Raw genomic sequence first — 15821 nt, 5'->3', positions numbered from 1 at the left:
TACAATTTTTAAAAATATAAACCATTTTCTCCTCGGTTCACAAGGATTAGCATCTATGCCATGCTACTGATGGCTAGTTTCTCAGCCTATGATACTGTAATATTGGCCAGAAATGCCCATGGATGTGTGTTGCAGTGAAAATTAACAATGCCAAAAGACAGGAATGAAAAATATTAAATTGTATGTGAAAATGTAAAGACTTTCAGTTAACTAATATGAATAAAAGAAAATGCTTGAAGATTATTTGACAAAAATTGAAAGGTATGTCCATATTTTTTAAGCATTTTATTCCACTTTAAGCTGATGGTAAAAGACAGAATTAGGAATGTATTAGAGAGAATAGAAAATAAAATTTAAACAAATAAACAACTTTTGTTATTTATTTAAAAGATTCTAGAGGTTGTGTAAAAGAATACTATAAAACAGAAAAACATATTTTTATACTTAACATAAAAATTCACTTCATATTCTTATAATTCAAGAGTGAGTGTAAATAACTGGAATAAATAAAGAACAAATAGTGTTGGAAATACTTGATAAAAATAATCTCATTCTTGGTATACAAAATATTTGTACTTTTTTAACAAAATCTTACCAGATTTTATTAAGATATATCAAGAAAGCTTGGATTTATCAAATATGATGATACACTATGCATGAGCTATGCTCATTGGGTACTACACTATCTATATGGAGTTAACATACTCAGTATAGCTGATACTGATAGATATGCCTAGTGCATCGACAGTGCATGACTGAAGATGATAAGTGTTTCAAAACCCAATCAAATTGGCTTTCTAACTCTTGATATCTGAGCAAGTGAGTGATAATCTTTGAAACAAAAGTCAAACACTTCACAAGTCATTTAAGCTAAACAACTCTACAGAGAATAATTCAAGAGTCTTTATTAGACTTGTTTGAGTTTTAAAGATCTTTCTCATAAGCGTTGATGAAGTTGTAAGTATATGTTAATAAATACTATAGTGGCAGCATAAATAATTAATCCTAACTTACAAGAATTTTTAGCTTAAAATTTTGCATTCTGCAAAGCTAAGTCTGTAATTGTTTATTTTGTGAGAGCTTGAAATATAAAAAAAATGCTTGAGTTTGACAGTTTGCAATTAGAAGAACTTATGTCAGCCAAGTTAATGAAAGTAGCTTTGGAAAACAACTTGAGATAATTATGATGCAAGATGGGGTCTGTGACAATCCAATAGAGATAAAAGTATATGGTGATATAATATACATGTCAAAATAAATATGTATATAAATGTAAAATGAAGTTGTTCATGAATGTGGTATTACATAAATGAACCATTTACATGAGAAACACAATTATTAAGCTACGTGGCTGTCAGAATGATGAATTTAATCCCATTAACACTTTTCACATGTGATTGATCAAAGCAACTGACCTCTTAAGCATTAGAGTTACCATATTATAACTTTTAATACATTTTATGTATCTGCTCAAAATTTGGCAAGCCTTCAGTAAACATTACAAATCTCTTGTGCACAAAAAATCAGATTTTTAATGAAGTATTTTTAATGAAGATTTGTTTGTTAATGTTGAGTGCTCTAAGTGTAAAATGATTTTCATGTTAATATTAAAAATACTTCACCTGATAATTTTTGGATTTCATTTGTGTAGCCTTTACCACCTCTTAATAAATATCAAATGATTTTTTTGGTATATCTTGTGTTATTTTTCCACCTTAATTCTGTACATATTTGGTTGATTTGACCTACTTTGTAACCACCATAAGAAAATTAAATACATCTAAAATACCATTTTTCTTTCTCAGATGACTGCAGATTATAACAAGAACCTACACTTATTTATTCTAAATACCTGAAGACTCTTAACAGTATATATGTGTTTATGCTTAATTTTATTGTGCTATTATCATTTGAATCATGTTTAATTAATAATCTTGCCACATAAGTTATAAATCATTCAATTAATGCATAGCTTATGTTACCTTATTGAATTACATAATATACAAGTTGCTTGCAAACATACCTTGTGAAAAATGTTTTTTTATTTTCATTTTATTATTTAATCTAATAAGTTTTTAATTTTTACATTGTAGTTGTTTTTATAACAATAAATAAAAAAAACATGCATGAAAACAAGAAATATGTTATTGTCAGATAAGAAAGTGTGAATGTGAAAAAATTTTCTTGTGGTCATTCCTTGAATTTTCTACACTGTTTGGCATCATGTGATGTGAGTTAATAGTCTGTTTATCCTAAGCTTTTTTCTCTCCTTATGGGATATTTATTTTTACTGGAGTACTGAATAAGGTTTAAAATAAGTAGTAAAATTTAAAAGTAAACAGAATTACATAAAAAGGAAGCAGGTGATAAAAGGTTAGAAACTGAAGCTGTTAATATAAATTATTATACTTTTTTGTTAAAATCTGCAGTTCCAGAAAAAGCATTTTTGATTTTACCTCATATCTTTTCTTTCATTAAAGTTAGTGTTAGGGTAGAAAAAATGAAAGAATTTTAGATTTTACCAAAAAAACTTTTGTTATTTGTTTAGGAGGTTAAAGGGGTGATGCAAATTCAATATGAATATTGTAAAGTGAAAAGAAGTATTATTATTTCTAACATGAAAAATACCTTCAGCCTCAACTGACTCAGCAAAGGCTTTATAACTAGTAACACCATTACTAGTTGAGTGGTAGTAGGCATTGACACAGTGGTGGTCTGTAAATTAAGTTTGGCGCAGACATCCAAGAATGCATGTTTTCTGCATGTATTTTGCATGACGATATATGAATAACTATAAAAGTGTTGCTTGATCAAGGAAAATAGAGAATTGCTTTGTCTGTAAAGGTAAGTTTCTAATATGGTACATACATACCTCCTTTCACAAGATTAGCGGTTATCGTTCAGTGCTGCCATCTATAAGTTAACTTTTTATTTATGTTTTTGAGAAACATTTCATTCTTCCTCATTGAAATTTCATGATTCTAGCATGCCTCAAGCAAATTATCATGCATCATCTTTTCACTAATAGGAGCATAATATGCTCATAAACATGCAATCCTCTACACTCTGCTGAACTATCACTTTTTGTTTGGTAGTATTTGAGAATTCAGGAGTGCTTATATTTCTTTATTGCTGCAAGTGCAACTTTGTTTTCTTCTTGAAGTGCTTATAACCTTGATTTATTCAGTTTGATTATTATATTCACACTTATCATTTAATTCAAGTCACATTATTTCTGCACTTGAGTTCAGTGAAACCTTTCTGTACAGTGAATTTCAAAGTTAACTTTACAGCTTAGGGGGTTACACCAGCAGTTAGCATTTTCCCCAGGTTTCAGATGCAGGCAACCTGACAATGAATTTTTTTTTTTGTATATGTTGGGAGATTAAATATTACATGGTCCATCCTTTATCCTTATTCCCAACCTGAGGAGTTTCTTAGGGCTAATTTGGCCTTCATGGATTTTATGTCTCAGGTTTGTGATGTTTTACTTCTGTTACCTGTTTTTTATTCATCTCACTCTTCCTTCTTACATGAATTATTTTCCCAACATTTTTGGTTTTCCTCCCTACCCTGGTATTTGGGTATTTGCTGATCCAATGGCCTCACAGTAGTGCAAGGGAATTCATGTGTCATGCCCCTTGAGGATGTCTGATTATTTCACTCTTTCCTACTATAGTGCTATATATCCATTTTTAGATCAACAATTGTGAGGTTTCTTACATATTTTGTAGATGACTCCTGAATGTATGTTTGTCCTACATGTCAAATATCCTTGCTTACTTCTTACCCTTACCAAACTCTTATGGTATCCTTCTTCTAGACACCTTCCCTCTTAGACTCTCCACAGAAATCATGTGAAGCTTTATAGAGATACCCATGATCTTCTGTGTTTCATTTTAGCTCACATCTTGTCTTCAGTTTTCACATTACATACATAGTTTTTATGTTGTTGGGTCCATTCACTCTCAACTTTTCTTAGGGCTTATTTTTGGTTCCATATGTAAGACATTATTTAGTTGATATGATTCTGGATATTATCAAACTTTGGTTGACATTGGTCCACTAACATTTCCAGCCTTACAAATATTGTAGCCTGTTTGTCTCTGTTGTAACTTCGTATATCTCTAATTTTCTTTTTCCTCCCCAAGATTCCATGAACAACTAGCATTGGTAAGAAGTGGTTTAGCAATTGTTCATGCAGTATGCAATCAAACCTATTCCAAATTATTTCCAGGGATTTTGTTATTGCCTTTATGTTGTACCTGTTGACTTATAATCAATGTATCTTGCCTCAACTGCTTCATATCACTATCTACGTTTGTCATGGAGTCTTTTCTAACCCTGAAAAGGGTGTTTTCTCCAGATTTGTGAATGACATAAATCAATGTCTCTGGTGCCTACCTAAATATACTGATACCACCTCAGTTTCTTCCTTATCTTTAGTTTGTACATCTTGGGGTGATTCAACAATTTTGGGCCCTTCTCTCTTGGTTTTTCTTAGCACCTTGTATGTTTCATCTAATTGTCCAAACTTTTGCACATAATCTCCATGATCATGGACCATGATTTCATTATCACATGAAGCTAGCTTCTCCAAGCTCATTTAAAACAAGAACCCAATGCTTATACTCACCAGATACTTCTTTGGTGGCTCAGGTGGGCTTGTTGGTCAAATTGGAGTTCTCTTTCCTCAGACCCTCTAAATACCTTGTTCATTTGAGAGTCTTTTCTTGATGCAACTATCAGTCAACCACTGCCTTCTCATTCACAACTTAATTCAATGGAACTTTTGGTTCACCACTCCTTCTTACCTTGGTCACTTACTGTGCATGAGGTTCTATCACTTTTGGGAATGTAATCTTCCATGACATCACTGGCCCCTCTGTCATGCACTTATGAGATTCCTTTGGTGAGAGCTTAACAAATGATGGATCCTTGATTAGGATCCTTTTCCTTCACAATTCACTTTCTCCTTTCCTGCAAGATGTTCTGCATTGGTTATTGGACAAAGCCTATATGTTGGCAAGGGTACCTTTTCCTCCCCTGTGTCAGGATTTGCACCTTTTCACAGGTGTATTTTTTGGGATAGGAAGTATGGATCAATTATGAAGAAGCTTTGGGCCAATGGTCTGCAGACAAAAGTGCTTTCCATGTCACTGTTCTTGAAATTCACAGAACTTGTCACTAGATAATATTGGGTGTTATGTCATGTCCTTATTGCTCAACATTTTCTAGTGACAGTTTCTTTGGACATTTCTGTGATGGTGACACACATCTCTCACCAAGGAGGCACCCAGTCCAGATATCTAAGCTTTTGAATGTTAGATCTCTTATACTGGGGCCATGCCCATCACATTCACCTTGTTGGGTGTTTTCACTCATCTTTCATGCCTTGACATGATGTATCCTATGAATTGAGCATGATATCTGCTCATTTTCAGGGATCTTTGTCATCAGTTGAGTTGTCCCAACATGTAAGTCTAACTATGGGCCTCACCACAAACTTACCTCTCTTTTGGTAGCCTGTACCTCATCCACAGGCTCTGAAATTGGTCACACAAGTATATTTACATGTACCTATCCTTCTGATTACTTCATTAAGTGATTTCTCTTGTCCACTTCATTTCCTGTTGAGTCTTCCTGATTGCTTCTTTTTGGCTAGATCAGCTTTGGTTTCCAAGGTTACAGTAACTGCTTTTCTCCCTCCAATTTTCATCAACCTTGATCACCTGTTCTACATCCCAACCTTCACATTCTGCATCTTCATGACTGGCTTTTGTCCAGTTCTCATCAAGATGATCTGGTTTCACACATTGAATCACTTCCTTGTTAGCTAGTTCCATGTGACAAGCCTACCATTGCTCGTGTGGCATAAATACTCATCTGTGTCTTAGGTCTTCAAACATTTCAGATATTGAGTGGCCTTAATCCCATACCTTTCATTTTTACAATACCATAGGGTCTCTGCTTCCTCTGTTCTTACCATACTAATGTGTTCCTTCTGGATATGTCAAGATCCAAGGTTTTCTACCATTCCAGATTGGGACATTAGTGTGGTCTGATGTTCCATTACTTCACCTCTACTTAAATCACTTTCTTTGTATTCCATGTTTCATCTTTCCCTTAACACACATTTCCTTCTCTTAGCCTCTGGACATCAAAGGTGAAATTCATTTGCCATTGATGTCTCACATATTCTGTATTACTCCTACTTATCTTTATCTAGATCATTCCTTTTTCCTGAAAATTTTGTCAGCTCAGGAAAACTGTTCCTTCTTTTCCTTTCCATTTCCCATCCTTACCCTTGACTGTATCCTGATGGGTTTCTGTGTCCAGTTAGAGCTCTTTATTCTTATATAGCCTAAACTGCTATCTTCTTGAGTACATGTCTCTGACTGTTTGTCCTCTGGCAGTTCACCTTCTTTCATGATCTATCTTCACTAGATGAGTCTACCATTTGGTCAGATTAGCCTACTTTTCCTACCTTCTTCCTCCCAGGCTTTGTTTCAGCTGTTCCTCATCAGATCCAACACCTCAGTTTTCTCTTGCTTCTCTTTGTTGTTGTCCAGTATAGGAGGTTCTGCAATCTGGCATGTAGGCCATTTGAAGTATGTTCATCTCCCACACTCTCCATCATACTGCAGTTTTCTCTGTCAGGGTTTTGTCTACCATCTGTGGCTATTATGCAAACTTTGGTGCAACTCTAATTGATAAGTTGTTATACCTACTTTCTTTTTTTTCCACTTTTTATCACATGGATCCTGCTCCTTGGTAAATATTACCCATCAGGTATTATTTAAATCTGCACAGTTCGGCCATGTAGACTTGCGCTTTATCTCTCCATGGCTTTATGCACTCCCTGTGGAGATGGGATGTTCCACAAGATTGCTTTAAGGTGAATAACCTTGCAATATTTTATTTCATTAACATGCCCATTCAAATTGCACCACCCATGGACTACATGAGTAAACCAGAAGGGGATTACTGCCTGTCTCTGCCATGCTTAGAGTGAATAACTCAGTGTGGTCTGTCTGCTTTTCAAAATAAGGTTTCATGGTCTTCCATTGCACTGTCTCCAATGATGGCATTCCTTTTGACACTCCAATGCATTTTCACCCTCCTTCATACAGGTTTAGGGTTGCCAATATTACTCCCTCAATTTCCTTCATCTGTGTTGTGAGTCACAGCAGTGCTATGTGGGATTGTTCTAGTTTTATCCTTTGTGTAAAAATATGAGGCAATTGTGTAAATGGGTTAACCATGTGAAAGTAGGAAGCATAAGAGATTAACCTCTTTTATTTTGGATTCAGCTTGTGATGAGTATCTTTATTACATCATTAAAAATTATTTTTTTACAACTATTGTCCACCCATTACAAAAAGAAAAGCACTTTTATCTCTAATTTGTATGTAATATTTACCACTTGTCATGTTTTATGCTTGTTGATGCAGAATACAAAAAATAACTTGGATGTTTTGTTCACAGTGTTTATTATAATCACTGCTATATTCCACTGTTCTTATTTTATCCAAATTGAGAAAAACATTGTTACTAGATAACCATTTTGAGTATGATGTTTTGTGTATTTGTTTGTTTTTGAATTTCGTGCTAAGCTACAAGAGGGCTATCTGAGCTAGCTGTCCCTTATTTAGTAGTTTAAGACCAGAGGGAAGGCAGCTAGTCATCACCATTCACCACCAACTTTTGGTCTAATTTTTTACCAATGAATAATGGGATTGACCATCACATTATGACTGAAAGGGCAAGCATGTTTGGTGTGAAGGAGATTCGAGATTCGAATCCATGACCTTGGATTACAAGCCGAGTGCCTTAACCACTTGTTCATGGTGTTTTGTTTGATGTCCCACTGTAAAAGGTTTAGGTACTGTATAATTTGTGCACAGTATTTTTATTAGTTCTTAAAACACAGTTAATTCTTAATATAATTGGTATTTAAAGGTTTCTTTTTTTATTTGAATCTTGTAGGACCCTCTGTCAAATAGAGAAGAAACTAAAGTAGACCTCAACTTACAGATGATTGAAAAGAGAAAAAAGAATATAAATTTGGGAAAACTGCACATGAGCCAACTGACCAAAGGCTGGCTGGTCAGCTTAAAACTATGAGTGGTTATCATAGACGAGACGTGGAAACAAGTAGTCACAAGTAAGTTTTTAATCCGGATTGAAAGTTTTTTTTATGTTGCATCTCGATGTCTTTTCTTTGTAATTTTTTAATTGCTGATAAAATAAAAATATTAATTAATACCTAGGTTTATTATATGAAGTAAATAATGTTATATTACTATAAACTAAATCCAACAACTCATATTTTTCTAACATGACTGGGCAGCAAGAAGCTGAAGACAAATTATATGGTGTTTATTAAAAAATATCAATGAATGATAGTAAAGAATAGTGTATAATAATATGTAAACCACACTATATCTGCTATATCCAATGCTGACAAAGCATTTCATCCTATATGTGGGCTCTTCAGGTCAGCAGGGGTAAGACAGATATTGTAGTGGTTGAGATGCTATTCACATTAGAAAGTTACTTGACAACAACTGTTATAGTGTGAACTGGATTACAGTTCCTTGAAATTCATCAAGCAGAAGAAAAAGAAGTGTAGAATATCAGATACCTAATATTATTGAATATTTTGTAAGGAAATTAGGAAAAGGACTTTTTTTTAAAAAAACATTGTCTTAGAAGTCACTGAGTAGGCTCAATTGTAATTGAAATGAAATTACTTTTTGAGATAAGTAATTCATGAAGTAATCATAAATTTATGTTTCAGGTTAATGAATACTTCTAGTAGATCTTTAATTTTCACCATATAAAGGCTGTAAAATATAAAGGAAAATAGATTTCTGGTATCAGAAAGAAACGTAACAGTTCAAATAATAATTAGAACTTCCAACAAATTCTAGTGTAATAGCTTTATTACTCAGAATGTACCTAGAGTAATGAATGTGTTCATATAGATATCATTGTTTATGTACTGTAGGTTTACCAATGCAGAAAGAACAAGTAAATCAGATTCCCAAGAAAAAGGTTGGTCAACATACTGGTGTTCATTCAGAAATAAGTAATAATGGTGATGTAGTGGTTATAAAAATGATAATTTAAGTATTTAGTGTAATTTCTAAATTTTAGAAAAGATTAATTTCATTTTAACAATATAGCAAAAGTAAATAAATTATTGATTTGGTACATCAGAGCTCAAAGTATTTTTTAAGATAAATTGAAATAATATAAGAAATATCCCACTGTAGAAGACAGAAACACTGAAAAAAACAAAAAAGAGAGAGTTTGACACACACATGTATGTGAATGTTACATGATATTTATGTCCTTGCTAAAGGTAGCTTCTGAAAAAATATTGAATCTCTGAAAACTAAAGAAAGAAATATCTCCATTTGATATCTTACATGTTTTGTTGTAGGGAGTTTTTTTTTTTTTTTTACAAATGCAGATGTGTTCTTCAGAAACTGAAAGACATTTTGTTGTTTCATAATAAATGGTTATTTATAAATTAGCTTTATGGAGAAATTTTTGTTTATCCCAGAAAAAGTTTTTGTTTGATTTCATCTTTAATTTATGCATTTCATATTACATTTCCGAGTGAGATTGTCATTGATACAAAAACAGCTCTTTGTCTAATAGTATAAGATTGTAAATTGTTTGATCAACAGTAACACTTTATTTTTCTCATGCATAGTGACAATGTGATATGTGATTGGAAATTTTTAGAATATTCATTATCTTACCTGATTCATATTTGTGTACAGTCACAACCAAATTGTTCTTGTTTAGGAGAAAATTGGAGGTTACGGAGAAACAGAAGGTCTTGGCATGGAGGAACAGTAGTTGCAAATAGGAAAGAACAGAGGGGCACAGAAAGGGGTGAGTTTTTGTATGGTTCTTCTTTGTTATTCATAGAATGAATATTCTGAGGCTACATTAGTTCTGAACTTAAAAATCATTTTCAATATTAATTGAAAAACATTTTAAAAACCCATGATGTCTGCATGGTAGGTACTGGAAGCAGTATTAATTTATTAGCCCTGTTTATTCTTGTAGTGAAAATACTAAGACACTTAATCAACTTGCATAAAATTTGTTCAAAGTTTATAAATACTGTCTTGTATTTTAGGTTGTAAAGTGCTTAAAATTTGTTGTGAAACACTGTTTTCAGAAACAGTATGTGTGTGTGTGTACACACACACACAAATATAACTCATTAGACTTTTAGTTTTTATTCTTTAACTTGTTTGATATTCATTAATATATTTATTTTGATACTTTATTTTGCCAAGTGAGCAGTCAGTTTATGAAAAAGTATATAATGAACAAAATTCATATCTCTTTTGTTTCAGAGTAATAAAACACTTTGAATGTTTTCATGATGGTAAATCATAAAGATATTAAATTATTACTGGTTCATACAAATAAGTGAAAAATTTCTTTTCTTTACTTATACAGTGTAGAAATCCATAGCAAGAAGAAACTGAAATGTACATTAACTTGTATGTTATATGATATCTGTTTATAAATTTCTATATGTTACTGAATTTTACAAAAATTTACAGCCATACTTTATATAGGGTGATGGAATCCATACAGATCATACTTTCTAACCATTAGGTAGGCAACCAAGTTGGGGACCCAGAAGAGGAGGAAGAGGGTTCTTCAGACAAAGAGGATACTACTCTTCTTTTGGAAAATTCATGTTGGCCACAGATCCTGATATTGAAGACGAGAATGATGTGGCACCAACACGTAACAGGTCTGTAAGAGTAAATCAAGACATGACCATAACTGTGGAAGTGAAAAATGAACTAAGTACTACTGGTGTGAATGTTTCACAGATAACACCACCAAGAATTAGCTCAAAGTCTTCAGAACAGAGAATGCAAAAGAAACCTCCCAAAAAACCAGTCACCTATGTATCTACAAAACAAAAACCAGATTCTTCATTACATAATGAATCTAAGAAACCAGAAGGAGGCAAATGTTCTGTTGAAACAGAGTTATCAGATACGTTTAAAACGAAAATTAACTTAACAGAAAACCAGGACTCTAAGAGTTCTAGTTCATCTGCAACAGATCAAACAACTAATGGCAAGAATGCTGCTGTTAGTTCTAACCATAACTGTGTAAAATCAGAAAGCAATAATTTTATTTCACCAAAACAGAATGCCACAGATTTTAAAGATGACAGCACTACTGTGAAGTCAGGACTTGTAGAAACTGACAAAGCACCAGTAGAAGGTGAAAGCTGTAAAATCAAGATGAATATAAACTTATCTACCACAGAGAGTGAGGGGGATGACGAGGGGCATGATGACTCTTGGGAAGACATGACTAGTGGACCTGAGTCTCTGGAATTATCTGGTATAAGCTTCAATAAAGTAGAAGTAGATGATCATAGGCTCAAAAGCAAAGAAGAGCGGAGCTGTTGTACAAAAAAAGGCATTGAAGAAAATGTTAATACAATAGAAAAACCTTAGCTAGTTTGTTTTGTTATTAGTGGTACACACAGTTCTGTGAATAATGTTTTTTTTCATAAGGAATAATCACTTTCATTATTCTGTCAGCAAGAGTAATTTTAATTTTTTTGCAAAATGTAACAGTAACATTCTGTGATAAAAAAAAAGAAGTAATTTAACTAATCATCAATTATTCTACTATTTCAAAACTTGTCATTTTGGACAGGATTAATTTAGCAAACTAAATAGCTAGACATTATAATAAACCAGATAATGATGTTGCAACTTTTTTTTCATGATTTAATACAAAATTGGATCATTTACAAGTGTTTTTGTTGTTGTGTTTTTTTTTGTTTTGAATTATGGGCAAAGCTACTCAAGGGCTATATTTGCTAACTGCCCCTAATTTAGTAGAGTAAGACTAGAGGGAAGGCAGGTAGTCATCACCACCCACTACCAACTGTTGGGCTACTCTTTTACCAATGAATAGTGGGGTTGACCATCATTTTATAATGCCCCCTCAGCTGAAAGAGAGATCATGTTTGGTGCAATGAGGATTCGAACCTGTGGCTCTTAGATTACAAGTCGAACGCCTTAACCCACCTGACCATGCTGGGCCACTAATATTGTAACACCAGAGTTGTTTGAGATATCGACAGATTTAACAAGATAATCCTGTTTAGTTTCATCTCCATTGAAAATATGTTTAATTTTGCATTGTTGTAAATGACGTGGAATTGGTTTCTGAGTGTAACAATAGAAACTTCTTGTGATTAGTGAGCACTTATTTTTGCAGCTCTACTGTGTCAACTGTATAAAGCTACAAGAATGCATCTATTAATCACTATGATACCTTTGAAACAACAGGAGCCATGTTTGTTTTTCCACACACTAAAACAGCTCAATATTTTTAACACTGCATATTGCTGATTTTTGTCAGGAATTACACTGGTGCACTCCTTCCTTGGAGCACTGGATACACAATGTTTCCTGTACAAGATGAACTTTTTCTTTTCACTGTATCAGTAGTACTGCACAAATTTCAACTTCACTGTTTTAACAGTATAAATTGTACCACTAACTGTTACAAATTTGTCTAGCACAAAATATTTTCTATGATTCAGATGTTTGAAAAAAAAAAGGTATTTTTCTGTATTTCACCTATTGTATCCACTGAAGCCAGTGACACAAGTTAGGCGACTGAAGGTTTTATTAGATACTAATGATAAAACGGTTTCTCCTGCTTATCAAAACCGATTTATAAACAACTCTGACAGCTTTGCAGAAGTAAATTTGCATGCTTCCTAAAATGTTCCAAAGTAAGTTCAAACTCGTACAGTATTCTAATAAACAATCGTATATAATCCATATATTGTGCAAATTAAATCAAGACTTTCTTTCTCAATAATTTTACGAATTGGGTCAGTTGATCATAATGGGTGAGTTCTGTTTTATAATAGAAAAAAATTAAAAACGTTCCATGTATTGATTTTCAGTGGTTGATAAAAACAGTTTTCTAAAACTAAATCACTCTGACACTAAATAGACACAAAGAATGTAGCAATGATTCACTGATGTAAGATATTAATGACTGTGAATGCAAATTAAACAAAAGCTCAAATGCATCTTGCTGAAAACTACAATTAATAACATAAGCTTTAAACTAAAATTAGAAATGTTGCTATTGACAACTGCCTCTTTTATAACTAGAGAATAAGATATGTTTTCCCTGTGGCTTGCAGTAATTTTTGTCTCAGGGTCATGGGTTCAAATCCCTGTCCCACCAAACTTCCTTGCTGTTTTAGCTTATGGAGGCATTACAATGTTATGATCAATCCCACTATATATTGATGAAAGAGTAGCTCAAGAGCTGCCAGTGGCAGTGATAACTAACTGCCTTCTCTGTAGTCTTTCACTGCTAAATTATGTTTGGTTAACACAAATAATCAAAACAAACCAAACTAGTAATTGTTTATTTAGTTTGTTAATAAATGACCAGAGTATGAATGTGTCATTTTTAAAGAAAATTGACAATAGCAAAGATGTTTACTAAAAATGTGAGCTATTCTTGGATGTTAAGTTCAAATTTTAAAACCTAGACTTATAAAACTTGAACAGTATAGGGTTCAAGATTCATTAAAAGTTTGTGACATTGTGCTAAATGTGATTTAATATATGTAAAATTGATTGTTTTTTTTTTGCCATACAACAGAACACCTTTTAAAATGTTCATTCTGTTTACAGTCACAAATTGCAGTACAATAACAAGCATGATTTTGTTTGGGTTTTGCAGCTAATGGAGAACAGTGGCAGTAACCTCCTGCTTTAAATATATATTAGACACTGCTAGTATTTTATACTGAAGCTTATCAAAACTAAGAATATCAGTTTATTCTCTGTGGATAGTTGTTGTTTTTTGCATTTTTTTCTCACTAAAATCTAAGGTTTTATTAAATGTACAAGTTTCACATTATCCTTTTTACTTTATTTCATTTTACATTTGTTATTTTAACAGCAATATATTAGGTTATAATAACACTAGGTATGATACAGAATTGACACTGTTATAGCTTAAGGAATATTTTGTGTTTGGTTTAGTTGAAAACGAATATGTTGTTAAATACTGATACTCAATAGTTCAGTATTGTAGAAAATACAGTTTGTATTTATTTTTTTTTTTTTGTTATAGAAAATATGGTTTGTATTGTTTTATTTGTGAGCATTATAATATTTTAGTATAACAGATCACCACACATAATTAACCACTGCCTTTGTTATTGTCTGTGCACATAAGAAATGGCAGTATAAAACTTTTACATATGAATTTTGTTATATGTACTATGAATATAAGTTTAATTAATTAAATATATTTTTTAAAGATTTTTGTCTACCAACAGAAGAATTTAACATATGCCTATAAAGAAATTCTTTGAAACACATTACTTTATAAATTATAAAGTAATATAATTATACACGTAATTACACGTGTATGAATTATATCCATCATTGGTAAAATGGACAGTGTCCTGATTGGTCAAATTAATATATTTTGTGTTTTTCTTTAATTTTTCTTGTTGTTACTTTACTTACTTTATCAGAGTTGTGATTTTATCAATATACTAATATTTAAGTCAATACTAGGTATATTTTTATATATTTAAAGGAAAAGTGCTTCTTAGAAGATGACAAAACTATGCAAAGCTGTTGCACCACTTATTGCAAAGCAATCCTAAATTTTGTGGCAGAACCTCTCAAACTGCACTGACTGACTACTCTATTAGGGCCCCATCAACCTAGCATCATGACGTTTTGGCATAATCATAAGCAAGATTTGTTGTAACACAGGCTTCACAAGATAGCGAGAAGTATGGTGTTTGTAGTTTGATGAATGTCACACTCATGTTCATCACAGAAGTGCTCAACCATGTTGAAGTCTAGTGATTGTCTCGGTTAAGAATGATATCTGAATCTAACTGTATACCATTTGAATCAATTTTGGACAATGCTAGTGTTGTGGATTGTTTAATTGCAATCGGAGCTTTGCATGGTTGGCCTGAATTGCAACAACGCACGAGTACACACTGAATGTTGTTAAATCATATAAAGGAAACTAGAAAAGCTAAGCTTTCTCTCAAGAGGACTATTCCTACAGATATGCCAAGCCAAGTCTTTGAACAAGCAGTTAAAAAAGTATTTGATATACAGCACTTCTGCTGAATGAGAACCTGCTGTCATGACTTTAATAAAAAGTTAAAATGATTATTACATTTAGTCGCTGTCTTGCAGATCGAATATGAAGTAACCGCATTCCTGCATTTATTGGACTCGTAAATCTCTTAACACATCACATGATTAGTCTATTCTTTAATAGACTGTTTAAGCAGAATATTCATGAATAAGCTTGATTTAATAGACGGCAGCTGTCTGTTGTAGAAACACAAGCGTAAAGTACAACAGGCAGTTGCCGTCCATTTAACCAAGTTTCGTAACGTGATTAGGGTTTGCTATACGAAGACCTAATTTAGCTAGTTGTTGCAGAACTGTGTTCCAGATACCAAAGATTCAGTCGACAGTACGAAAGTTCTCCAAGCTTAAATACGTGGTGCCACAGTATTTCGTTCCAGTATTAACCTTTTAGTAAATATTTTTATAGATTTAGTAATTATAAATACTATAGAATATCTATAGAACATCACAGTATAAGATTTTACGATGTAAGTTTTAAATATTTGAGTTGTCTTGATTGCTTTTTTTTGTGATGTGATCACATAAATATGATGTACACCTAAAGCTGTAATGTATAAATTAAAAGTGACAGTTTGA

The 15821-nt window shown here is 32.6% G+C and overlaps 1 protein-coding gene across 3 annotated transcripts in view; it reads left to right on the top strand.

Moving 5' to 3' along the window:
• Positions 1 to 15821, top strand: part of LOC143229607 (uncharacterized) — a 43344-nt gene extending 27523 nt beyond the window's left edge. For all 3 annotated transcript variants that reach the window (XM_076462173.1, XM_076462175.1, XM_076462174.1), the window contains exons 4-7: positions 7990 to 8167; positions 9014 to 9060; positions 9823 to 9912; positions 10654 to 15821. In XM_076462173.1, the coding sequence (XP_076318288.1) occupies positions 8124 to 8167; positions 9014 to 9060; positions 9823 to 9912; positions 10654 to 11519 (1047 nt within the window). In that variant the 5' untranslated portion in view covers positions 7990 to 8123 and the 3' untranslated portion in view covers positions 11520 to 15821. The remainder of the gene's footprint in view (positions 1 to 7989; positions 8168 to 9013; positions 9061 to 9822; positions 9913 to 10653) is intronic.

The sequence above is a fragment of the Tachypleus tridentatus genome, chromosome 10 (assembly GCF_004210375.1).
Source record: "Tachypleus tridentatus isolate NWPU-2018 chromosome 10, ASM421037v1, whole genome shotgun sequence".
NCBI lineage: Eukaryota > Metazoa > Arthropoda > Merostomata > Xiphosura > Limulidae > Tachypleus > Tachypleus tridentatus.
This window is presented reverse-complemented; position numbering and strand designations above follow the sequence as displayed.